The sequence below is a fragment of the Harpia harpyja genome, chromosome 10, assembly GCF_026419915.1.
Source record: "Harpia harpyja isolate bHarHar1 chromosome 10, bHarHar1 primary haplotype, whole genome shotgun sequence".
NCBI lineage: Eukaryota > Metazoa > Chordata > Aves > Accipitriformes > Accipitridae > Harpia > Harpia harpyja.
The window spans coordinates 43,868,208-43,895,032 of record NC_068949.1 but is presented as its reverse complement, the minus strand read 5'-3'; the positions used below and the strand labels follow the sequence as shown (position 1 = coordinate 43,895,032).

Sequence of the window (26,825 nt, the reverse complement as noted above, 5' to 3'; positions counted from 1 at the left end):
TTCTCTCATTTCTAGTTGTAAAATCTGAAAAAATTAAGAATGGTTATTCAGTCTAACAACGGTCTCTCAAGCATGGATGCCGTGCTGTGTAATGTGGTGCAGGCTGAAAAGTAAGCAGCAGGTATTTTGCCAGCTGTTTATATAAACAGCTCATTAGCGCTATCAGCAGAAACGGGTGGGTACAACTTTAAGACAGGCTGTTTTCAATATAGATGTAAAGGACGCTGCAGCTTTTAATTTACAGCTCAAATGCATTGGCCTGGTGCTCAGAACAATTCCCACCGCCTCTATACTAGCACCATAAAAGACTAACTGTGAAGCCATAAAAACGTAAAACAACAAAATAAAAACATGCGACTTCTGGCTTTTCCTTTCCAGAGAGGAATGTAATATTAAAATATACTTTTAAATCAGCTATGACCCTAATTCTAACGAGGTTCTCCTTACCCGCTGTTAAAGGGTTAGTAAAAGCTTTTTGGGCAGCAGAAGCGTGCTGTGGAAACCAATACTATCCACTGCAGAAGCACCAAGGCACCTCCACAAGCCCCGGCCCTACGCAGCCGGCGTCTGTAGCCCGCGTCTCTGTCACAGTCTAGAATTACAATTCTTTTAGCATCATTTATTAACAACTTCTAAATATTGCATCAAGATAAGGTATAAAATTTGACCTTTTAAGCAAAGTTTCTATCAAAATATTAATCTGATTCTGCTAAAAACTTACGTGGAAAACATGAGCTGGTTGGATACTGTTCTAGTTCTACCAGAAAATGACATTTCTGTTTGTACTACATTTATGCAACAAAGATTGCTTTTAAAAACCCAAGTTTACGTTCCTGAAATACTCTGACAAAGAGATCTCTACTTGTATATTTAAACATTTTGTGCACGAAATATCCAAACACTGATAGATCCCTACATCTCCCTGTCTACCAAGTTAAACTCCTTCATCTCTGGGGACAGGTAACACCAGCACGCTCCCCTTCCCACCATGCAATGCCGAATGCAAATTCACCTTGCAATAAAAGATGCAATTGCAATGAAATATTGTCATCGTCTTGCGATATGAACCACAGACACCCATTCTCTGAGGGAATTATTTTGTGCACCCGAGAAAAAAACAAGGGTAGCTGAAGGACTGCATTAGCTGTTGTAATTGCCAGAAAAAACAAGTCCCCCAAATTACATGCATCATTTTTTTATTTCCTCCGTGGCATCATATGCACATATATTTACCCTTAACACAGCAGTTATAAATGTACCATTGATTTCTTTTTACTTTTTTTTTAGTATCGTTATCTTTAAGTGCTAGGTGGTGGACCGTTTACATAAAGCACTCCAACTTGTAACAAGTTTAAAGCTCCCTGAAGGTCACTTGATGCAAACTATGTTTACTATTCAACTTATAAGTTAGAGAGAAAAGCAATGAAACATATTTGGACTTTTTTCTTCCCTTTTTACCTTGCCCTTGTCAAAGTAATGGATAATTTCTTGATAGAGCTGATCTTTCAACTGTCCTTGAGTAGCAGCCTGGTATCCATCCCGCTGGGTAAGATGTGCTGCACATGCTTCTTCTGACCACTAAATCATACAAGAAAGAGGGGAAAAGTGAAAGCAAATTAAAAGTTATGAAATATGTCAGTAAAATTAGGCTAAATAAAATACAGATTTTTTTATTTAAACAAGTGGTACCACAGCTAATGCACTAACAAAGATTTTTTTTTTGCAGTTGTGCACTTGGATTCCTTGGGCACAAGGACCATTTATTTGAATGCTGTAATTGGAGGCTAATTACATATATCAGCTGGAAGGATGCTTCTTGAGGTGGCTTCCTCTCCTCAGTGAGTTTGATGAGACTGACCTTGGCCTGCTGATGGGTACAACCTGCTGGATGCATAATGAACACTAGCAGATTTATGTTGAGAGAAGCCCCGAAGCCAAGATACATCAATACAAACAGAAAGGCCTGTAGGCACAGAAATGAAATGGCTAAAATTCACAGAGAACATTTGGAGGCATGGAAAAGCACAACTAACTTTATACAGCCTGTCTGCAATTAGTGGCTCTTGCTCTTCCAGCAAATGCCCAACGGATGAGGAGCAAGGCACAGATATTAAATGAATTTCCTCCTAGACCTGAGAGCACCAAGCAATTCCCTGCAGCTTTCTCCCTTGCACCTCCATATTCTGGTGTCCAGTAAGGCACAGATAAAACTGAAACCTCTGGACTCCAGTATTCATATCACCTCTTCTTCATCTCCCTTCTCTCCTCCCACTAATATTCCCTACAACCTACCTGGGGATGAGACAATACTGGAGCCTATTCCCCGGACAGGATACTAATACTATAGCCAACCCTTCCATAGCTGTCTATTTTCATAAGGCTAACAGGAAATTAATACCTTAGAGACTCACAAACCTCTATCAAATCAAATCACAAACCTCCATTAAATCAAATGAAACTTCTCATAGATTGAAAAAGAGACAGGACAGGTGCTCCAAAAGGACTTGTTGCCTTAAGAAACCAAGTTCCAAAAGATAAATTAATTAAAGAACTGTTCACTTTCTTCTCTGAAAATCTAAGTCACTAAAGGAGGAGGACTGCCCACTGAAATAAAATGGTATGACTTTAGGAAAAGAAGAAAAAATCATGCAGAGATCAGCAACTCACATTTATTCACAGAATTACTGCCACATCATCCAGTTTCACCTCCTATATCTTATTAAATTTCACCCAATTACTTCTTAATTTGGCCAAAATGTTTGTGTTTGGTTAAAGCAGACAACTGTGACAACTTTGTACCGCAAAGCTGTGGTTCTGAGCAACACAAACTTCACAGAGTCTGCAATGCAATGGCATTTTTTTCAGCCTGCTAAGAGCCACTATCTTCTGTTAGTTTTGAACATCTTAATTTTGATAAATGGGTTAAAAATACAACTAAAGTCTCTTTTCTTAAATGCGCTTCATCAGCTTGCAGTCATGTGGAGAAAACAATGGTAGCTCTCTCTCCACAGAGACAGCCTTCTTGCAAATTTAAAGGTGAAATACTCGAAAGCTCTCAGTCTTGACCTGAATGTGATCCCATTAAAATCAATGTGAGGAAATGTATGCCAACGATGAGTGTCATTGAAAATCCTGTCCTCAAGGTTTGACCGAAAAACTCAATTGATTAAAGTTACATACACCACAATATTGCTGCTTCTCAAGCGATACTGAACTCCTCCCTCCACTGCTAACTACTGGTAGTAATAGGATATCGTATTAGATAGATCGATATACTTTTATAATAAAATAATTCCAAATTATAGCGTAATGATATTTATAAACAAACATCCGCTTAGTGATGAAAACCTGCCATAAATACTACCCTAACATTTGCCATCTTCTATCGAGTTGCATTATAAGAAAAGAAAACGGGGTATTTCTTTTCAGTAAATTAAAGGAGTGTATTAAGATACTCATTTGGTCTCTGAAGATATTCTGTAAGAAAAAACAAAATTGGCTAAACATAAAGCATATTGACTAAGAAGTTCAAGCCGTAACAGGTAAAGGTTTGAATGACACTTTATGGCATGCTTCATTCCATCATTCTTCTAGAAAACACAGCACCTGTGGAAGGGAATGAATGCTCTATCTTGTCTAAAAGGTTCATTCACGTAAAGCGCGATGAGCCATTATTACACAATTTGGCAGTCCTGTTCTACGTCCCTCGTGGGAATAAGAGAGATCTTTATAGCCACAGACTCAGCGAGTTACTCACTCGAACTTCTACCCACAGGCAACCGACTGCACCAGTCTGTGTGACTGAAGGTGTCAGAGCCATCTCCTCACATCTTCACCTCTCCAAGACACATGTCTCAGAACAGAAAATTTCATTACCAAAGAAGTGACTGTATCCAGCAGGCTGTGTCCAACCATTGCCCCTGCTTTTAGTAACGAATAAAGCTATTGCTACGGTGCTTTTGCACTCCAGGTGAATCTTACTGATGTTTTCTTGTGTAGTAAGCCTCTATTTATTTTAAAATGCAGTAAATACATCTCAAAGTGTCTTAATTTAAATTGCACACATACGCTCTGCATCATATTTAGTCTTATTATAGCTTGGATGCAGTTTACTCGGTTTTGAGGTATGAATAATTCTCAGTGCATCCGTTAGAATTATTTCATTTAACACCTTCCGCTTTTCAACTTTTCCAAATAGATATTTTACACTCGCATTTCGCTTGGCATTGATTAGATTAAAGCAAAGATTGCTAAGAACAATTCGCTGCTTAGAATGAGATAAATTTCCTTTACGAAATGGGGTACCATTAGCATAGCTTCTGTAATAATACCAAAGGCTTGCAATAATACAGAACATTGCAATAATACAGAACATTGCAATAATACAGAAGGTTGCAATACACTCGCCATTGGCATAAGAAGTAGACCAAGGGGAAAACGCAGTTCTCTATTATTCTGTCCCTGACTCTCTGCCCCATACGACCGTGGGTGCTACCGTCCTCGAGGGGAGCAGAAGGAGATCCAGGTCTCCCCGGAGAGAGGAGAGTGGGTGGTGAGACGTGAGGAAGAAGAATGGGACTAAGGCAAACGCTTCAGAAAACACTAACTCTTATCTGTTTTTTTAAAATTAAAACATCAAACTCCTTGCTAGTAATTTAGTGATGAGTAGGCTATACTAAACATGTGATTTCATGACACAAGGGTCTGCTGTTAAGTGCAGCATCCTTCTATATGATAAAGCCAGGAACCTGGTTGGTACATGCTGCCACACTTGGGACACAATCAGGTTAAACAAGCTGCATGTAAGAGGCACCACCATCTATCCGGAAAGCCTTCAGTGAGATTAATGCTTATGAAATTACAGCTTCATTACATTTCTGGCTGATACTATATAGTGTTAAAAACTCAAATGCTTTATTTATGTGCACTTTGTATAGATAAAACATTTTATTGATATATATTGCAGGTTCCATCAAAACATTCCTTGAAGAACAGCAACATGGTTGCATCTCTTTAAATGTCCTATAAACTGTGTAAGGTTGCATTAAAATTGCACGTACCTTTTAAAGACATGAGCTTGGAAAGAAGACTATTTGAATCTCTCTGTAATTTTTCAAAATCAAAACTGCGACTACAGATACCCAAGAGCACTCGAGAACAGTCTCTAGTATTCCCTTGTATTGCCTTTGCAAAAACAATTCTGTGGAGAGCCGATTTACTAAAATATGTGTTTAGATGCTTCCACACATTACATAATTTTGTTATTTAAAAGAAGTTCAAATTACAGCTCTGCAATTTGTAACTTGTGGTTTTGACTTGACTGCACTTCCATTCATTTCAGAGCAAGACAAGTGAAGCACTCTCTGACATACACTAATGGCAGAGGGCTGTTTTCCTGCATGTATTAATTACATGGGCAAAAGATAAAACTCACATAAGAAGCAGCACACAGTTGTTAATCAGTTTAAAGTGCAGATGTTCTAAGAGTGACAAACAATACTACTACTGGTTACTGCTAACAGGATTTTCAAAACTTGCAATGTATATTGGTGTTTACCTTAAGAAGCTTTGCATGCAGAAGTAACGTGTAGGCAGCTTCCGTATAGTTATCGCATTCTTTGTGCAGGTCACACAGCTTGTACAAATACCTGCAAGTAATAAAAACAGTGGTGTTTTAAAAAGGCTGGTTCTTAAACGTTACTAAATAATTTGTTTTGAAGACTACAATGGTTCAACTCTAAACAACTAAGTGTATGTGGGATTATTTAAAGCTCATATTTCTGTGTGCAGACAACCTTTAGGACCATTTGCATTTCCGCTGTGTTCTTTTTCCAATGGATATAAATGACTTGGGATGCGTAATGAATCCAATACAGATTCTGTGCAAGAGATATCACTCTAATTGTTCAGCTATGGAGACATATAAGTCTTCTTCCTTGACTTCAGTATCATCACACCTCTGAAGGAGATTCTCTTCATTTGTTTGTTGGGATTTTTTAGTGACAATTTAACCCCCACCCCCCCAAACTATTAAAATTGTGTTTTGAAAAAGCCAGTGAAAATACAGAACTTTGATATTCATTATGACCAATTATAAGTTTGTTAACAGAAATAAAAAGGAGAGAATTTGGGTGGGCGTTTAACAGTGGGAGACAATTTGTCTTTATAGAGATCCTGAATAGGGCAGACCCCCAACTCACAACTTTACGTGTTTGTGCACAGTTATCAATCCTGCCTTTTGCTAGATTTGATTTTCTTTTTGCAGACTAATAAAGCACTAATTAAAACCATTTAAACAACAGGAAGCGAGTTCACAAGTGAAAATTCTTCCAAAAAGGTAACAAGCATCCGAGAATGAATTCATGAATAATATTTAGATACCTAAAATAGCATTAAAAACACAAGCTTCATCATTTTAGCACAACGGTCTAGCCAATTTTAAGCCAAAGTACAAATAGAGGACTAGGAACCCTGAGGTTTACAAAAAGCACAACAACATATTACCATTTTTATTTTGTGTGAAAATAGATTTTGAAAGGTTCCTAAAAGCTTTAAATTTAAAATAAGTATCAGTCATGATACTATTTAATAGTCCTTTTTACCCCAAGTCACATATTTTGTACCTCGCCAGGAGGCAAAATTATTTCTTTGCTCAGCTTTCTTTTGACTTATTTATTTCCTTCATGTGACAACATTCCCGAGCATTTCAGTGTTCATCATAATATAACTGAAGGAGCTGGAGAAGGGGGACAAAAAAAATCTCATGACTAATTTCTAATGCTCACTGTTCTCAGTGAAGATAAGTTTTTGAATGTACTTAAGGTTCAGTCAAGGTATGTTTTTTCATTACTTCTTTTCCTCTAGCCCCGAAGTGACTGCTTAATATGAATTTAATTTTCTCCAATTACACCATAGTAAGTCAAGCAGAGTTTGTCACTGGTCATGTTTACAAACCTTATGTACATTTCTTCTCTTTCAATCTCCTTGTAGAAATTCTGAAAAACAACATAATTTTGTTACAAAGTCTTTGATTTCACAGTCTGGAATGTATACAGAACATGCTCTAAATTAAAAATTCATAATTGCGTAACATCAACCTCAAAACTGCAAAATGAAATTTGCCTCTAGTGATAGAACACAAGTTATTTAACTTACAAAGTCTAATGCTGTGATGTTTCATGATGTAGTCTATTAGGGCTTATGTCTCATTGCAAAGGTTAAGAATTTGCAAGAAGACTACTGCTAGAAATTTGCTTCTGGCATTTGCAAGTCACACATCATTAACCATTTTCAGTTGAAATTTTGTAATATACAAACCCATAATTTTTAAGCAACAGTTGTTCTATGGATTTAAAACTCCAAACCTGAGTTGAGCAATACATCATCTGCTCTTGAATTCTAATACTTTCTTTGGAAATAAAAAGTTAGATTAGTGTTATTTATCTGGCTTCATATGCCACACATTATCATCACACTCTTCAGAAATGTCTGAATGCCTCCGGTCCTGAGATAAACTAGTTAACACTACAAACATTGTAAATGCAAGATATGATAAACTAGGCGAGATATTAAAGGCATTTCTGAATCTAATTTAAAGTTTGCCTTCAAAAGTTAAAATATATCTAAGAAAAAAAATACAAAGAAATTTCTGCTTCACTGAATCAAAATATATTGCAATACTAAATTAAATCAGTCCGAGTAGCCACTAATAGATGCGCAAGCCCAGGACTGAGAGATGCATAAGCCCAATACCAAACTGTTCCCTTCAAAGAGAATCGAAATGCAAGACAGAATCTACATACCGCAGTTGGAAATGACGGATTATTCAGTGGATATACCATTTTAGCTGACATGACTGCTCACCGGTTTTGAGTTCAACTCAAAAGACAAACTGAACCACATGAGAAAACTCTGCTGGTTTTGCTTACTTGTGTTTTGTTTGCTTTTTTAAAGTAGACGAGACTTCTGAGTTAGGTGGATCAATAACGTAAAACCATTTTATCCTAATATTGCTGCCAGCTGCTCTGCCCTTCTGATGCAGCTCAAGAAGCAACATCAAATCAACCAGAACGGGAAGGGGCTTGGGCAGCAGGTTGCCACTGACACACGTCACATTTAGTACAGTTCCCTCTCCCCCAAAAAGCAGCCCCTGCTCCTGCCCCCTCTTTGGGTGCAGGTTCCCACGTGCCCCTTATGCTGCGCTGGCCCACACGCGTGTGGCTCTGCAGCGAACGGGACGAGGAACTGATGGGGATGAAAAATAACCGGCGGGGGGAAGAGCATGAGCTTTCAGCAAGGTCCCTCCTCGGATCTGCTCTGCTACCTTGGCGGCACGCTTGCTTTCACCAGGATTGTCAGGGGTAGGAAAAAGCAGCTGAGGGAACAGATAGGGCTTCTATTGGTTTTTTTTTTTTAACATCAGCACTGGCTTAAATGCATATCAAAACCTCTGACTTAAACTATAGTCAATACAGACAAACTTAATCCTGTGAAAGCCTCTGCATCATTAAAGTCCCAATTAAGAACTCTTTGAGACCTCGGGTGGGAATTGTGCTGAGTACCAGCTCTGGGCTGGATTTTTGCAAAGGCAGGTGCCTGGAGAATGATGAAAAGACTGAGTTGGCCCTGGAGAGCACACGGGACTTTAAAATCAAGCTAAAGTTTTAAATCACGCCTACTGAAAATGAAGAAAAGTTCTGCCCTGCAATGCTTTCCTGCATTTCCTGCAGACTTCAGTGGCAGGGTTGCATGTGGATATCTCACGGTGATTTAACCCAACAGCAGTAAATAGCCCCCAAAATTTATCATCTGCAGCTATTTGAAAAATTCAGAAGACAAAAATCAGCATCAGGAGATGCTGTTAGAGACACTTAGAGAAAACAAAACCAACCTCCAAGCGTGCCACCGGTCCCTCTGCAGTTGGTATGGCCAGAATTACTACAAGACTAGTATTATGATGAAGGGAAGGAGAAATAAATCCACCTTCCTAAGGAAATCTTCCCAGTTCTATAAATTGTTGTCATCTTTTAGAGCGTAGGGTGCATGTGATTTTTTATTTCCTATCTTACTTGGTGTGAACTGGCAGGCTTTTCTAACTCAAATTCTGCTCAGGAGGATGCTAGGAGTTTTCTGCAGGCAACCTAACGGCACTTACTAGATCAACAGCCAGCAACAACCCTCCAACTTCCTCCTCTTTTCCTATTTCCTAAACATTCTGATGCTTTTTGATGTGCACAGAGAGGAAAAACAAACTAAAAATAAAATCCCGATTTCTGATTTGGGACCGTTTAATTTATAGCTTATGCGATAGTGTGGCATGAAGGCTGCGCTGCACAAGCCGAGGACGTTTGCATTGCTTGCAAGTGCTAAAGCTACAAGGTACTTACTCAGATCTTTCCAAACCAGCCCGAATGAAATCTATCAGCCATATTACATAAACGATAAACACTGTCTATGCCCTACATGTTTAAATGAAATACAAGCTTTGACCATGTTATAGGGATGAAATCCATGAATCCTTAGGGGCTAACAGTTTAATACTGAGTCCTACTGGAAAAATCAAATTTAGCTAGTACTATGTTTGGGGGTCTCTAAAATTGATTTTGATATCATTTTTCAATATGTGCTGATTTTGTGCTAGTAAAATCTCATACTCTAATGCTTCGGCCAAAAAGCATGATGTGTGTGCTATGGGGACAGTTTCTCCTGCTTCCAACTCTGGCCTAGATGGACAAAGGTTTGTAGTATATAGCAGATATTCCAGAATTTCTGGAACTAAGAGGAGGAAATTTCATATTCTGCTTTGAATGAAATAGTAACATTCAAATTTCTTAAAAAATTTTGAAGATGGAGGCTGAGCAGTAAGCAGAATACAAATGGGATTGCAAATGCATGAAAATTTCGGTAGTAAACTGCATATTACTCCAACATTCTGTATGTCGAAGTGTTCTTCTGCATAAAGTTGTTCATACATCAATTGTAAATGTCAATGAACAGCCCTCAAAGATCGGGCCCTGAAACATTTCTTCTTAAATCTTTCCTTAGAATCAATTAAAGAAGTAATAACCCACGGTTTCATAGACTGACCTTCATTAAAAATGGGCAAAAACCCGAAAGTATTTCAAACTTTCATGAGAACCCCAACATGTACTCTGTTTTACACAAATCTTTTGTTAAAGCTGTAAAATTAAGAATGCAGTAGTCATTTCAGGCTGGTGACTTCTCTTTGCTTACCAGCACGTTGACAGTGCAGCTCATGCGGTTCTCCTTGTTCTCATCATGCATTATGGTCCTGTAGTCCAACAACCTCTCCATTAAGCGGACAACAAGTTTCACGAAAGTTTCTCCACTCTTAGCAAGGTATTTGTGTTTTCTGCAGTGCTCCAAGAGACTGAAAAACCAATTACATTCGCCTTGTTAATCACATGCAGAAAAAACCTTGACTCAGGTGCAATTTTAAATATTGTGCATCATTAACAGATTTTAATTATTTCTGGGCTACAAAGTTCATTGTAGTCTAATTGCTCTCTCTCCTGACTTTACTGTGACATAAATCTTGCTGCTGATCAACACTTACATTTTGTCAAATAACACTTTGTACTGTTCATCTCCTCTGCCTCCTTCCACTTCATGATCCAGTTTCGTGATGATCTCATTTTCAAACTATAATTAAACAAAGCAAGCGTAAATAATCAGATGGCAAATATTTCACTTTATTACTGTAGCCTCAAAGGTTCACAGATTGGTTGGGTATCTCGGTGAGATGTTTAGCCACTATTTTAAAGCTTGATTGACTTTAAGAGTTTGCAGTCTCTGGTATTAGACTATCCACGATGATCTCCTGCCCTACAAGGACTTTTTTGTTGGAGAAATCACTGGTCATGTTGTTAAATGAAGTGTAAATATTTGCATTACGAAAAACCAAATAAAGAGATTAATGACAAGAATGAGGGCAGGGAAAAGGAAGACACAAAGCCAGACACAGAATGTCCCCTGCAATAATGGGAATAACAACAAAAGTAAAATGATGAAAGCTCTATGAAAGAGGATATATAACACCTGAGGCTGGATAACTCAGCCAGATGCACACCCTAGCACCACTAACACCCCTTTTGAGCGTACAGATACTGACTCACAGTGGGGCACAACTCAATTAACAAACCTGTTAATAAGTCACTGCAGAGGGGAAGGAAGTTGTTTCAAACAACATAAGAGTAATATTTTTATTTGGGTGATAATAAAAGAATGCAAACTTAAGTGGGCATTAGAATATATTTTTAACTGCAAACCGGATAATTCACTGGATTTTTAATGATTGCAAAGGGTTTCACCTGTTGCTGCTACATTCATTCCCTAGGGCCCAGGTTAGGAACGCATGCAACCCGTTAGTGGAGGAAGGATCACTCTAGGCCTGCTCCTATGTCACGAATCGGTCTAGTCATCTAATTCCTAATTCTTCATTAAATAAGCACAGACATCTGCACCGTTAGTGACACAACCTACTGTCAAGAGAGCTCATCAGAAGAGCCCGGGTGAGAAGGAAGCCTGTGGCAGGGGAAAGGGAGCCCATTAGTCAGAGTGGGAGTTTATTGACAGAACTGTTGCCTTCAGGTTTTTTCACTGTCACTGACTTAAGCAGTCCCTAACTATTCCGAGGAGAAGCAAAGGGCCACCTGCACAAGAACAAAGCGTGCTAACATTTTGTAAATGTCAAGAGATGTACTTTGCATCTGCAGTTAATATTAACGGCATATAATGTACGAAGGGAAAAAGAATGGACTGTCTGTCCCTCGATACCCTTCCAGACCGAGGATGCACTTCCACAACCGCCGGCCTCCGCAGCAGCCTACGGACCCGCTCTTGCACCTCTGCTCGAGCCACAGGCTTTCCTTCCCAGTGCTACACTCCCCACCTCTTAAGTCGTACCCGTACGATAACAGCATTTCTTGGTTTTTTACAAATTATTTCCACCGATCAAAATACCTACTTTAGCGACGACAGGATTAGCTCCCCTGTTACAGCCACCAAACGCTGCCCCATCAGCAGAGGGGCTTGCTCTAACTGGGGAAGGCAAGCTTTTGCTAAAAGCCTGTAAGCAAAATCAGAGTTTTCTTTCGCTGGCAACAACCGCAAGGAGGCAACAAGGACAACCTCAAAGAGCGCTGCAGTAGAGGTTATGCGCTAAAGATGCAGCTGATATCTACGCTGAAAGGCAAAAATCAAAATCTACATACGAGGAAGAAAAAAATCCCCGCAGAGAGCCCTGCCAGCCCAGCAGCCTCCGCCAAGGGCTGATAACGGGCCCCCGGGCAACGGGACCACCATTGGCAAGCAGGTGCCATGCGTGGCCACCCCACTGGTGTTCCTGCCCTGGCCGTAGCATCACCGCTCAGCGCGGCAACCCAGGGGCAGGGGGGACAACAGGGGACACGGTCAGCCCCATGGGGGAGCTGGGGAAGACAAGTTGTTATCTCCAGCCCGCAGCAGGGCTCACATTGGTTTAGCTAGGAAGAGAAACGGGATTTTTTTTAGCCCACGCTGTGAAATTCTGCTGGTGGATTTATTTCAGCGAGGAGTATGAGATCGCCCTCGCCAACGGACTTACGTCATGATGAAACTCTGACGGTAAGTGCTTTTCACCACCTTAATTTACATCGCTTTGAGGAGGCGCAGTAGCCTCCACCACCGATATCTTTCTGCCAGCGTACGCTCTGCCCACGCGGTCCCACCTCGGCCACGAGAGGTTATCATACCACCTCTACCAAGTACCAGACAGACATGCCCGTAGTTCTGCCACAAACCCTTTCTCCTGAAAGAACTGCTGCATGCGCGGGGCAAGGTAAATCTGGGCAGAGCAAGAGAAAAGCCTGCAGCAAGTAAGGGCGAGGAGAAGCATCTCGGCCACCCCCACAGCTGGAGGTACCTGCCTGCTCTCCTGGAAGGTCGTTTTCTGAAGCCCACCGCAGTTGTGAACATACACACGCTGGCCAGGCTGAACCTGCGTACAAAATGTGGCCACGGACTGTAGAGATGTTCCTGCTTTGCTAAGAAAAGTCCTTTTTAGGGAGAAATACACATTGGTATGAAGGATTTGCTTGGTAAACTGCAACAATGCCAAAATACTCCTCTTTGTTAGGACAACGCAATCTCTGAACATCCTAACAGGCTCAACAGCAGTGATGTAAAAATCCTCATTCAGATCCAGGACGCTGTTGTTGTCTCCCTTTCCGAGCTCCACGTTCTTCTCAGCATTAACTGCAGTAATGTTCACATCATTTCCTACCTTCATGTGCAAACCCAGACATTTTGTCCTCTGCATTTGAGTCGGGAAATTTATTTTTACACACTACCTAGCAGCCCACCAGAATTGTGTTACAGAGAAAAAAAATCTCTGCTCTGAGCTCAGTGACTACAAACCATCATGTCGAGTAATGGCAGAAAAAGTCCTGCTCACCTACCGCTCAGAGCAAATTCAGGATACAGTCTAACAGCCTGGACAAGTCAATTGAACCGTGAGCTGTCAGGAAACCCGAACTACAGATTGTATCATGCAGAAAGCGATAAAATCAACCAAGTCCCCAAACAACAGATATTCCATCTTAAAACAATTTTTTAAATTATGCGTGACTGTTGTAAAGATGAAACCCCAAACCTCAGATTAAAACATTGCAGATGTGCTCTTCTGTTCCCCAAATAATCCACAGAATCATAGAAACACTGACTGGAAGAGACCTCGAAGGTCATTTCGTCCAGCCTCCCAGGTGATGCAGAATTATTGCCAACACTAGATCAGGTCAACTGTGACTTGCTTAGCCAAGTACTGAACATCTCCATGGATGGATGATTACACAGCCTCTCTGCATAATCTGTTCCACTCCCTCACTACTTTCCTTGTAAAGAAATGAATGAAAAGTGAAGTGAAGTAAGGTTTTTAATACAATGAATCCATTATTCAAAAAATGACAGGAAAATGAGAAAAGGAAGAATAATGCAATCCACCCCCTCTAAGAAGCAAACACAAGCTGAAACGTGTTCCCATAGTACAAGGACATGTCAAGTAAAACACTGAAGCAACACAATGATGAAACAGAGAAGTCACAAAATTCATGTTCTCTAATGAGACCAGAGAGAAATTGACTTTCTATACCAATGTGAAAAATGACACTTGCTGCCAGTGTGAGCCCTTTAGGTGATATATTTTTTAGTAAGAGATTACTCAGACGAAGAAGAGCAATTACATCTGTCATACAGGATCTTGAGTATCTTCCTGATATCAATTTTACTTAAATTTCTGTAAATCTAGGCTTTGTTGGGCCATCTTCCTAACGGCCCTCTTGGGTTGAACAGAACTAGCTGTCTGGCATTTCTGGGGTTTTAAGGACTATTAACAATATCTTTGCTCTTCAATCACTCTTGATACTTCTCAAGGAATCGATATGACGCAGATCATGCGAGCAAGATGACTAAACATTATTTAACATAGTTAAAATTTCTTCTGCGGTCCTTCCACAGAAGAACATTTCTTCAACACAAGTTGAAGTTTATGGAGCTATTGTCTTCCATGGTGGGAGTAAGAACGTGGCCCTGGAGTTGCACTAACTAATGGCTCTGGGACACTGCATCTGGCATCTGTTGACAAAATCTCAATTTTTACTTTTCTTTTTTTTTTTTTTTTTTTAAATGCATACAATAGCACAAAGTAGGCCAGCAAATTTTGTGATGGAATTTACTCTCAAGTGAAGAAGCGCCAAATTTTCAATGTTTATGTTAAAGCCAATGGCACTTGCTGAGGCTTTTTCTGGAGGCTTAGCGGGTACATTTGGCACCATCAATGAGTTAGATTCACATCCTTCTGTTGACAGTGAAAGCTTGAGGGGTGATGTTAGGAAGATTACAGGAAATTATTATCAACTTTGCCTTGCAGTTGATCAAGATCTCAGCTTCTCTTTAGGACATGTGTTTGAACTTGAGCAAAGAGTATATCCACTACTTCATCTGTCTGTTACAATCTCCCGTCTGGAGAAAATAAATCAATGTAAGCTATCTAGCGTCTTCAAGTGTCAGCTCAACTAATCACTTTTGGTTTTAGGTTTACCTAAAGTGTGGTCAGGCTATATTTTTCGCACTGACTGACAATTTAATCTAGCTGTAGATGAGGAGGACTTTCAATCCTCCAAGCTGCTATAAATTTGCTTTGATATGGGATAATAATGAATTTGCCATATAAAATTCAAGTGACAGATAACACCACCAGAAATTAGTCCTAATGCAGAAATAGCACACAAGTACTGTAAAACTTTGGTCAAAGGCTGCCATGAAAGTAGGTGGTAATTCCCAACAGTTTCATCTGTTCCCTTTCCGATTTTCCCACAGCATTCTGGTGGGCAAACGATCTGGCAGCCATTTAATATTAGGTGATTTTGGAGGTCTCTAGACTTACAGCATTACCTTTCTCCCTTGCTCTTCAGGTGGGGTGAGGGAGGAATACCAATATTCTCCAAAAGACCAGAAAACAAGAAAAACTTACACATTTACATTTCAACCATAGTTAACTAAAAATGTTACTTATTGAAATTAATCCTTTGTGGGGGATGACTTATTTGAATTTGCACATTCAGTGGGATTACTGAGGAGAATCTGCAGCATGAGAGAAACTTGGACAAGTCATTAACTTGCGTTCTCTCTGCAAATCTATAGCACAGGGAAAGGGATGTTAACACAGTGCTCAGAAGTAGTAAAAAGACTTAATAAGGAACGACAGGTTCCAAAAGTCAAGAGAGATTTGGATAAACTAGGTACCTCTCATTAAGGAGAATTATATGAATTTGAAATTCATTGATAGCCAACAAGAAATTACACTGCAAATAAAAATGCTAGTATGACCATCTTGATGATACTGAGTTTTATTGTTAAATGTTAGAAATGAATTAAAAGCATTCCTCTTTATTTCTTCTAGTCTTTACTCATTTAATTCTCTTCACAACAGAATGCTGGCTAGAGGTACTTTAGCTGCCCCCATAGTTTTATTTTAGTAATCATATGCATTATGCAGTCATTTATTATGCATTTCTGTATGATTTTGCATTATGGATTCATTTATTATGCATTTCTATATGATTCTGCATTATGCATTCATTGCTTATGCATTTCTATATCATTTTTCTATCTTCTCGGCTATGGTTCCATTACGCTAAGTGTCATTCCAATTTGCAGAGAACAGGAAAGATGCACTGTTGCATTTTGGGGGCTCTTTCCTCAGATCATTACTTTTACACAACTCCTTACTCTAACAGGCTAAGAACACATGCTGGAGCTGGTGTGCTTATATCGCTGATGCTAACGCCACCAGGCACTGATGATTCTCCTTAGTAATGCAGTTCAGTCTGAAATCTGGACATATGGGACTTCTAATTTCTTCTTGCTCACTACTGCAGAATGGGGGGTACACCCCTCAGATTTTACTTTGAAGGATAAGGGTCCTTCCTTCCTTCCTTCCTACTGGATGACAAATGTAATCATGCTGGGGAAGACAGGCTGGGGTAGCGCTTCTGACTCAATTCCTTTACCTTATTTTGTTAATAGGTTTTTTTGGCTCTTGAAGTAAAGGTACTTCGAGTAATTAATTTGTACCAGATCAGTTAAAAGAAATCATATTATGATGCAGTGCCGTGAGGTAGGGAGAACCCACCCAACACCTCCCCCTGCCTCCTCCACGCTCTGTATGGTACCAGTTCCTGCACTGGCACATCTCTATGAATGGGTTCAACCCAAAGCAAGCAGAACATCACATCAGCAATGACACAGGTCCAGAAAGGGTAAGTTAAAAGTTTTGGGTAGGCAAACAAACCGGAGTGCTTATAGGAAATGGAGCTGGAGCAAGTGACAGCCAGGAGGAACAGGCAGCAAAAGCAGGAGGTCAGGGCTTTTTATGCTCTGAATTCCTCATTTCAGCTGAACGATTGTTTCATGATGAACTTCCTCTCCTGCTGTCACCACGGGATCCATCACATTCACCTGACCAGGCCTTGAACAATCAAACCAATTCTCTTTCATCGCTCCTGTGGCTGAGACATATTCCTTTTGATCTGGAGGGTTCGCTAGTAAAACAGGCAAAGGGTAAGAAAGCAGAGTGGAGAAGGAGGCATTTCTTCTGTAGGGAAGCTTCAGTCCCACTCTGACTTTAGTATCAGATTCATGCTTTGAGGTGCAGGCTACTTTGAAGCCTTATATAGGCTTCAAAGCACCTTAAGGGGAGAGGACAAAAATGGGCAACTCCAGCTTTTAATTCAGTCGGCCTTTAATTTAGTTCTGTAAAAAGGAGAGGAATTTATCTTCTGTTTTTTTCTCAGGGCTATATATACTGGAAGAACAAAAAACCCCATTCTGTCTGTTACTGGTTTTACCAGGCAAACCAATTCATACTGAAATTAAAACCGCTATGGAGAAAGCTGTCTGTTTATAACACAAGCCATCACAGCATTCAAGTTCTGCAAAAAATTTAAATTCCTCCCCCACAAATCATGAGGTTTGTACATCTGCTGAAGAAGTGGAGCCAATCTAAACCCTTGTTGATGTGACTAATAAGGTTAGATAATTGGATTTCTGGCAGATTAGTTTAACAGCAGCCAACCATTCAATTTTGAAGTTCTCTTTGAAAGCAGTGCCGGACAATGGTAATTGGTAGTTGCATATAAATGACGTAATGCAGTACATTACACCAACACATTAAGTATGAAAGCTTGCCTAGGTACTGGTAATACAATACAATTTATCATTAAACAAATCAATCAATCAATCAATTAACAACCAATCATACAATCAATCATTAAACAAATTATTTTATATGTATTTCTATCACTTAAACACAAAAGAGACAAAAAAGATGAGCCGGGAAGCTACAGGCCAGGCAAGCCCACTTCAGTTCCTGAGGAAACCATGGAGCAAGCCCTCACGGAAGCTATCTCCAGGTACACGAAGGGTGAGAAGGTGACTGGGAATAGCCAATATGGATTTACCAAGGGTAAATTGCATCTGACCAACCTGAGCGCCTTCTGTGATGAAACTATCTGCTCAGTGGATGAAGCGCTGTGGTTGTCTCGACCTCAGCAATGTGTTTGATACAGTCTCCCAAAGCAGCATACTTGTTGACAAGGTGGTAAGATATGGACTGGACAGACAGCCTATGAGATGGGTGGAAAAAGTGGCTAAATTGCTGATCTCAAGGGGTGGTGGTTTAATGACTCTGACAGCATGAAAGACAGCCAACAAGAAACTGCGTAATATTTAAGGAAGAGAAACGTAAAGTCTTGAAATCGGGATGGCACAGTTGCAAGCAGCAGTACAAGATGCGCTGCTGGAAAGGACCTGGCGGACAGCAAGTTGAACATGAAGCAGCAGTGTGTCCCTTCAATGGGGGCAAAATGTGTCCTTGATTGCACCAACGAGAGTACAGCTAAAGGATCAACAGGATTATTCCACTTGTTGGTCCATGGCTGGAATACTGCATCCAGATTTGGTTCCCCCAGCTCGAGCGAGACATTGACAAATTGGACACGGCCTAATGGAGGGCAACCAAGATGAGCAGAGTGTTGGAGAACCTGGCCTGAAGAATGATCGAAGGAATTGGGTTTGTTCAGCCTAGAGAAAAGCAGACTCAAGCCTTCCAACACCTAAAAGGCGGTTATAGATGAGATGGAGTTACTCTGTTTACAAGGGTGCACAGTGACAACACAAGCAGCAACAGGCGCGAGTTGATTCAGGCAACTTCCATCTGAATATAAGAAGAAAAGTCTTAAACATTGGAACAGGTCACCCAGAGAAGTGGTGAAACCTCCCTCACTGGAAATATTCAATACTGAGCTTCAGATAGCCCCAGATAACCCAATCTAAGGCCCAGTTTGGACCAGATTACTTCCAGAGGTCCCATCCAACCTAGACTTCTCTATAATTCTCTGCTTTTTACCAGCTGTGATCTTCATTCCCCAAAGACCAATCTGAGATACTCAGCAAACTATATAACTACATTATCTGCAAAACTGTAAATGGACAGATTGATTATTCCCCGTTAGACATAACTGTTCAGTTCAAATGCACTGAAAAAAAGGTTTACTACCGCTGCACCTGTCATATCAATGCTATGTCCATAAAGAAAGAAGCTATACTGACATAAGAAATATATGTTGAGTACCTATAATCCAAGACAGTTCTGACTTAAGCATGAGGCATTTTTCTTCTCAAAAGGCAAAAAGAATTTGTGTGAAATATTTAAGACATTCATTTATTAAAATCACCCAACTATTCCACACAAAGCTGGTTTCCTTCTGTCAAGAAAATATAGGGCCATAAATTTAGCTATAAAGTTACCCTCGGATTTTTCATGATCCATATAATTGTACAAATAAAAAATGACAAGCAACAAAAGAGAGCATCTGACAGGAAACTGTTTAAATGGCATCCCAGTGAGCATTTCAATCTTTACAGTATCATCGGAGTCAAACATAAGAAAGAATGATTATGCAGTAATTGGATGGATCTAAAATACAGTTCACAACCTTTCCACACACCATCCAGCACAAAACAAATCAAAGTAATAAAGCTGATGCCATTCCCTTGCTTAAGTCTCTCCACGCAGATATTCATTTACTCTGGCTACAGATTTATTAAGAGCTGGTTACGAATAATAGTTCACAAAAAAATATGGAAAAGGTTAAGATTTTTCATCCAAGAAAGAAAACTGCCAATATAAAGGGAAAAAAGTAAACAACACACGTCAAACTTTATTGCAAAATTCACGAGGTCATATCCTGGACTGACAGAAATTTCAGTGTGAAGGACCTACATTGGCTTATACCATAACACTACCTGGCCTAACTAGTCTTATACTCAATCCATAAGGCAAAGCTTCAAAGGAAAGAAGGTCAAATGAATGATGTCAGGAAACTTTCTTTCACTCCACTTGACTCTCAAAAGTTGATGCTATCAGGGTAAGATTGTGTGTGCTTATTCAAGCACTTCCCTCAGCAAATAAAACAGAATAAAACCACTACGTTAGTATTTTACATTTTGCAGCGCCTGTATAGCGTGAAGAAACACTGACACTGACTGGATACCTTTTTTTCCTCTTCAAAATCCATAAAATGGTAAAGAGTATCAAAATTATAAGATACCAGAGATGATAAATGCTTACAGGTTATAGTTTCTTTTGCCACATTATCAGGCTTCCTTTATGTCCAATTTAACTCAGAAGTAGACTCCTTTTCTGAGTCACAGTGAAAATTTAAGACATCTGTCTTTGCTCTCCTGTTGTATCATAACGAAAGGTTCCATTTACTGCATGCAAATTTATCCTTCAATAAGAACTTAAAACCCACAGATGAAAACTCTATAGCCACTCAAGAGTTATAGAAAATAAGCAAATCCATAATTATATTTTCTTTAGAAAAATAAGAAATAACAAAATTTCTTATGTTCTGTCAAAGAACAATTAAATCTTTTTTACAAACTCTAAATATCTGTAGCTTACTGCTTACCATCTGGAAGCTTCTAGTAAAATGAAATTCACACTGCATCATATCAAAGAAGATTGGGATTGTAGCCTTCCGAAGTTCGGTTTCAGGGATAAGCGTCATTTCTAAGATAGGTCCCACCATTTCTGGGATGAACTTGATTTTATGCTGACCTTTAAGAGAAAAGATGCATTTCAGAGTTAATGAACAGCCACTGACTTTGGTAGAAGATACCTGTTATAAAAACTGTATCAATAAATTCTCGTATAGCATAAGAAAGTATTTTTCAAGATCTGACTCTACTGAAACACGTATTATTTATTATTTATGCCACAAGAGGGGAAGTATGTGGTACGTATAAACCCAAATTAACAAGAGTTGTTGAATCAGTAGTCAAACTGGAACTTGCCACATTTTCCATGAAGAACCCATATTTGCACACTGATATTAAGTTTTAAGGGTTTTTTTTTAAATACAACTTATGGTTGGCAGAGAAGGATGCTAAAAGGCACATCACTTGCATTAACTTATTTAGACTTCTGTATCTTCCACAGCGTACAAAATGTTCTCTGTGTCAGTCTATCAAAGTGTCACCATGAGTGTATACTTACACAGCCTCGAGACACGAAACTACATCTTACCAAGCCGACAATATGTCTTCTTTCTTCGAGAGCTGATCTGCCTGGCAAACTTTATTTCACATTTATCTTCCCAAGAGAAGACTGCACCTCCCCCAACCCTCCCTGTTACGGTCTCCGCACATGGAACAGAAATTAAACCTTAACAGGAACACGGCACCTAATAAATATTGGACTAGTTAAAAACATCTAGTTACTGTTCATATTATTAGCTAAAGTGTAGAAAATGCAGATTATACGTTCTGCAAATTATCCGTTCAACAACTCCACGGAAAGATGCTGGTGTAGAGCAGTACAGCACAGCACTGGACAACTCCAGGCAGAGGACTTGAGGGCAGCAGTTTAGAAAATACAAATACATTCCCCTCTCAGCAACAGGCTGGGATTCATTTGAACCTCACTACACAACTGGTGACGTTTCTCACAAATGCAAGGGGAATGGATGGATACAATCAGGCTCATACACTGTTTATGCATCCACTGCTGTGGTTCAGACCAGGCTTCTTCAGAGCGGAGCTAATTTAACGAGCCCTCAGCTTCCTCCATTTTAAGACTCTTGTTTCCCATTGCAGTTATCAGTGGTATATGACAGCAACAGATTTTAACTCATTTATATTCCACTGCACTACACCAGTACGGCAGTAACCGTGGAAGTCTTTAATTAGCAGTATCGCTTTTGACCAGAACTAACATAAATCTCGACAAACATAATCAAGAAGAAATCCTTTACTAACAAAACACGCTACTTTTTTTAGCTGATATAATTTAAGTTACTTGATTTGGCAAACTTCAGAATCCTATTAGCATTAGCAATCCTATTAGGGCAAATTAATACTCAACTAAAACTGCTACTTTGTATGATGCTGCAATGCTGGTTGTTGGTGAGGAATATCAAGTGAGAGGCGTAAAGCTTTCCTCTGTCTCTCTTACAAGTATTATTACATTCGGCCTCTCAGGTGACAGTTTTCTTGTATTATGCCTGAAAAGTGTCAGAGTCAATATTTCAGAAAACAAATAATAGTGACAAAAGTTATTTGTCAGGCACAAATTCAATGTCACGAAGTTCTCCGTGTGCCACGGTGGGTTCTTCCATTGCTTCAAGCACAGGGATTCCCTCAGAAAAGTAAGTAACATCTTTTGAACTTTAGACGTGAAAAACAGCAAATTCACTAAAGAAGATTTTTCTTTTAAATCTTTGATCCCCTTTCCTCTTCTCTGGGGCCACTTAAACTTCTTGCTCAAAAAAGGACTCACTGAAGAGCTGATCTGATGACAAAGGCACGGAGAGCCACAGACCTCACCTCCCGAGGCACTCACCAGCACCTCCACCGAGGTGAACGGGAGCCAAAGGCGGCCGCAGGACTTAGAATCATACAATCATAGAATCGTTTGGGTTGGAAAAGACCTTTAAGATCATCGAGTCCAACCATCGACCCAACACCCCCATGCCCACTAAACCATGTCCTGAAGTGCCACATCTATGGGTTTTTTGAACACCTCCAGGGATGGTGACTCCAACACTTCTCTGGGCAGCCTGTTCCAATGCCTGACAACCCTTTCAGTGAAGAAATTTTCCCTAATATCCAAACTAAACCTCCCCTGGTGCAACTTGAGGCCATTTCCTCTCGTCCTATCATCAGTTACTTGACAGAAGAGACCAGCACCCACCTCACTACAGCCTCCTTTCAGGTAGTTGTAGAGAGCGATCAGGTCTCCCCTCAGCCTCCTCTTTTCTAGACTGAACAGCCCCAGCTCCCTCAGCCGCTCCTCGTAAGACTTGTGCTCCAGGCCCCTCACCAACTCGGTTGCCCTTCTCTGGACACGCTCCAGCCCCTCCATGTCTTTCCTGCAGTGAGGGGCCCAAAACTGAACATGGTACTCGAGGTGCGGCCTCACCAGTGCCCAGGACAGGGGGTACTGTGCTCCTGCTGGACACATCATTTCTGTTCCAAGCCAGGATGCCGTTGGCCTTCTTGGCCCCCTGGACTTGCTCCCGACCTCGCAGGATCCGGCCGGCAGCAGCCAGCCCCACCACCCGTGAAGCTGTACCGCACGCGCTCAGCCTTCCTGCCGTTCACCGACTGTATTTATTAGCGGTTCTGCCTCGCAGGTAATCAGCAACAGAGTTTTTAAATCAGAGGACAGAGCGCTTCTCCGAATATGAAATTCAGAAGGAGTTGGGGGGGGGGGGGATAGCAACGTGCGAGTTATTAGCAGAAAATATTAAAATCACTTGTACGTTGTACTGCGAAAAAATCCCTCGTCTGCTGGTTGAAACCCACCCAGCTCTTCTCATCGTCTGGTGGGTCCGTGGGTGGCTCTCCCCAGAGTTTACGCAGCTCGGCTGCGGAGAAAAACAAGGAGAACGACCTGCCAGGGCGGCACAGCCGGCGCTGCCTGCTTTGGATGCAAAGCGCTCGCCCCGCAGCGCGGCTACCCGCCGGCAGGAGCAGGGGCCGGCAGCAACCACGGGAAGGCAGGGCAGCACCAATTAAAACATTAAGCCCTCTTGATTGGTTTTCTTCATCGAGCGTGCGTGAGGAGTAACATGGAGAAAGGGTTTGTCCACCATCTGGCGACAGGGGAGAGGGTTGAGCGGCATCCTTCTGACGCTACGACACCCATCGGTGATGCGATGACGCACACGCACGTGCTCGCTACGATGATGTGATCCGGCGCGATGTTGTGCCACAAAAGAAAGCATGAGAGCAAAACACGAAAGGAAACGATCTTCTTCTGGCACTCCAGAGCATCTATCCCAGCTGCCTGTCACAGGCAGCACTTTCTGATAAACAACCCAACAATGAATTCGCCTTTCTTTTTTTTTCCCGGGAGTGTGAGAACTCCCACGCAGAGACTCAAAATGTGACAAGTCTGGAAGAAAATTGAGGATTCTCTTCTGAAAACCAAATTGTGCAGCTGCTTTAAGAACCACATGCAAAAAAAGTATCCTTTTGAACATGCAAAAACTTCTCCTTGCAGTGGCTTCTGCCTTGCCATGAGACGTACTCCTACAGACTGCTCACAACAGAAACAGACCTCATTACGCGAACCAAACCAAGGTGATTTCTTTATTGGATAAGGTGTGATTTTCCTTTCCCAGGTTCTTCTAATTTAAATTTGGGACACAAAAACCCCTGAATAATTTGCCAGCAACCTCACCTCTCACATGGGTCAGCTCTGAACATGCATGACTAATTCAGAGAGTGTTATCTGTAATGACTTCTATTTATGTAACACTCAAAGTTCAGACCTATTTTTAACCCTGGCTTTCCCTCCGACGACGTTAACGTCTCCGTCAAGACACCTTTTCTGACGTAAAGCACTTGGAGGGAAGGGCCGGACCAGTGGGCAGCTCGCTGGAAGACAGGACAGCAGCAGCAACCATTTTGCTTCATCTTCACAAATTTTACTTTTCCATCTCCCTCTAGCTGGTTCAGATGTCAACAATAAAAGCAATGTTTTCTGAGCTGGCTTTTCTTGACCAACTTTACCACAAGGACATTATTTTAAATGTCACCGCAATTTCTTTAACATGTAACTGTTGAAACCATTAACCATTGGAAACTGGCACACGTGACCTAGTGTCAAACTGTGTTTTGTATACACTAAATTGCATCACATAATGCTTTTAAGCACGTGTTGTTTGAGTCCCTACTTTTTCAAGACAGAGGCCACGGCTTGCTTTATGCTTCTCTGATACTTACTGCCTCACCAAGGTCCTAGGAGCCCCAGTTCCAACAAAGCAGTGACTCAAAATAATACGTTATTTTAAAGTTCAGGTTGTGATATGGAAGGAAAAAGAGCCTATAAAGACTAATATACACTGGTTTTGGTGCACGCAAGAAAATAAAAGCCTTGCAGCGCTTTCAGAAAGGCAATGCAGCGGGGGCTCAGCACGCTGGGACTAGGTTCCCCGAAGCCATCCTCACTGCTGCTGCATCAGAGCACTCAAATCTAAAGCCTTCATGATCAAATCTAGCAGGGTATCAAACAGGATAGCTACAACTAGGACTTACATAGAAAATCTGTCAGGCTGGATCTCTCGTATGCGGTTCCCTCTTTAAAACACAAATCTTATTCCTAAATTACAGGTATTTAAAGTGTGTGCACACAGTTAGCTAGTGTTGCTCTCTACTAGACGTGCTTTTTTCTCCTACTTATAAGGTATGAATATTGCAGCCACCACTGCATCAGAAACACACCGCACTACAGCTAGAGGACTGTCTTGTTCCCGACTGGGGAGTTTTAACTCAGCAGGCATTATATGTTAATCATGGTATTTATGAACAAAAAGTGATGAGACAAAATATTAATTTTTGAGGCTTATCCATACCCTTTAATACATAAATCAAAAGTCAGGGTTGTTTGGCTTCATCATATCTTAAGCACAATGGCATAGTCATAAAAATTATATGCTCCAGCATATGCAAGAATTATAGCTTCTCACTTCTGATTTTGTTTCTGAACATACACATTAATAATTTGACTAATGTAGTGCAACTTCTAAGGTAAAAGTGTCAAGCACCCCCCAATCAATTCCCCTGCAGTGGTAAGTCAGAATTCTTTCTTAACTGATGCTGTGACATACATGAGAGTGGTGAAGAGCCAGAAGTTAAACATGATCAGCATGGACTACCTGTATTATAAAGAAGATGAGAAAAAAGCAAGCTGCTCATTATGAGAAGTACAAAGGCCGCCTCGGATTGGGGTCCTGCCTCCCGTTTACCTTTCTCTTGCAGCTTTTGTTGGGAAGAGCAGCAATTTACTGACTCCCTCAACATGTGAGATTTTGGCATTAATGATCCCAGCCACTTACAGAATCACAGACGTTAGAGCTAGACAAGGTCACGGAGTCATCTACCTGGATAATCTTGGTTTATAAAAACTCTATTAAAAATAAAAGGCTTTCATGACAGCACAGAAAGAAATATTGAAGAAAACACCACCCCTCATGCCAATCGATTCACAAAACTCCAGGGGAAATTATTATCATCTCCCTGTTAATGATGAAAAACTGAACCCTAGAGCAACTAAGTAACTTGTCCAAGAGAAGCCAGTGCCGGCAGCAGTAGTGAAAAGCACAATGCACTCCTTGGTCCCCAGCCTGAATAAGATAACTCATGTAAGAACAGCCAGATGCGTAACTATGTATGCAAACTTTTCTACTTTCAGTCCAGTAAATTCTGGGAAAAGTTTAAGAATCCAAAGATGCTAGAAAAATTAGTAAAGATAACAGATGAATACAGGACTGTAAGCCTGGAACAGGGAAGGATTTGGCTAATTACTAACAAAGAGGCTGCCAGCGTCCTGAGCTGGATGACCCACCATCAGGGACGATACTGTCTGTCAAGTCACGTATCAGGTGTGTACTATGTTTTAATCTGTTCTCCAGACACTTAATTCATGAAAGATGCTTGTAATAAAAAGTGAACTCAGCTGCTCTCAGAAGCCTTTTCTCATCATTCCAGCAGAGCGGATGCAAACTCTGTGATATCAAATACTTATGAACCCTTGCATTCCCTTCGCTTATATATGCTGATTTTTTTCAAGTTTCAGCAACAACAGTTCAGCTAGAGATATAAGTGAAGTGGCAAATGCATTTATTTCTGATAATTTAAGGAACTTCTGATAAAACTCAGAGGAGCTAAAGTGTCTCTGCTGTTAAGCTCAGGAAAATGAA

The 26,825-nt window shown here is 40.6% G+C and overlaps 1 protein-coding gene across 2 annotated transcripts in view; it reads right to left on the bottom strand.

Moving 5' to 3' along the window:
• Window positions 1-26,825, bottom strand: part of DOCK1 (dedicator of cytokinesis 1) — a 317,150-nt gene that overhangs the window by 55,848 nt on the left and 234,477 nt on the right. For both annotated transcript variants that reach the window (XM_052800114.1, XM_052800116.1), the window contains exons 33-38: window positions 20,529-20,677; window positions 10,577-10,662; window positions 10,234-10,390; window positions 6,955-6,995; window positions 5,558-5,648; window positions 1,459-1,578 (exon numbers count right to left, since the gene is read on the bottom strand). In XM_052800114.1, coding sequence (XP_052656074.1) covers window positions 1,459-1,578; window positions 5,558-5,648; window positions 6,955-6,995; window positions 10,234-10,390; window positions 10,577-10,662; window positions 20,529-20,677 — 644 coding nt within the window. The remainder of the gene's footprint in view (window positions 1-1,458; window positions 1,579-5,557; window positions 5,649-6,954; window positions 6,996-10,233; window positions 10,391-10,576; window positions 10,663-20,528; window positions 20,678-26,825) is intronic.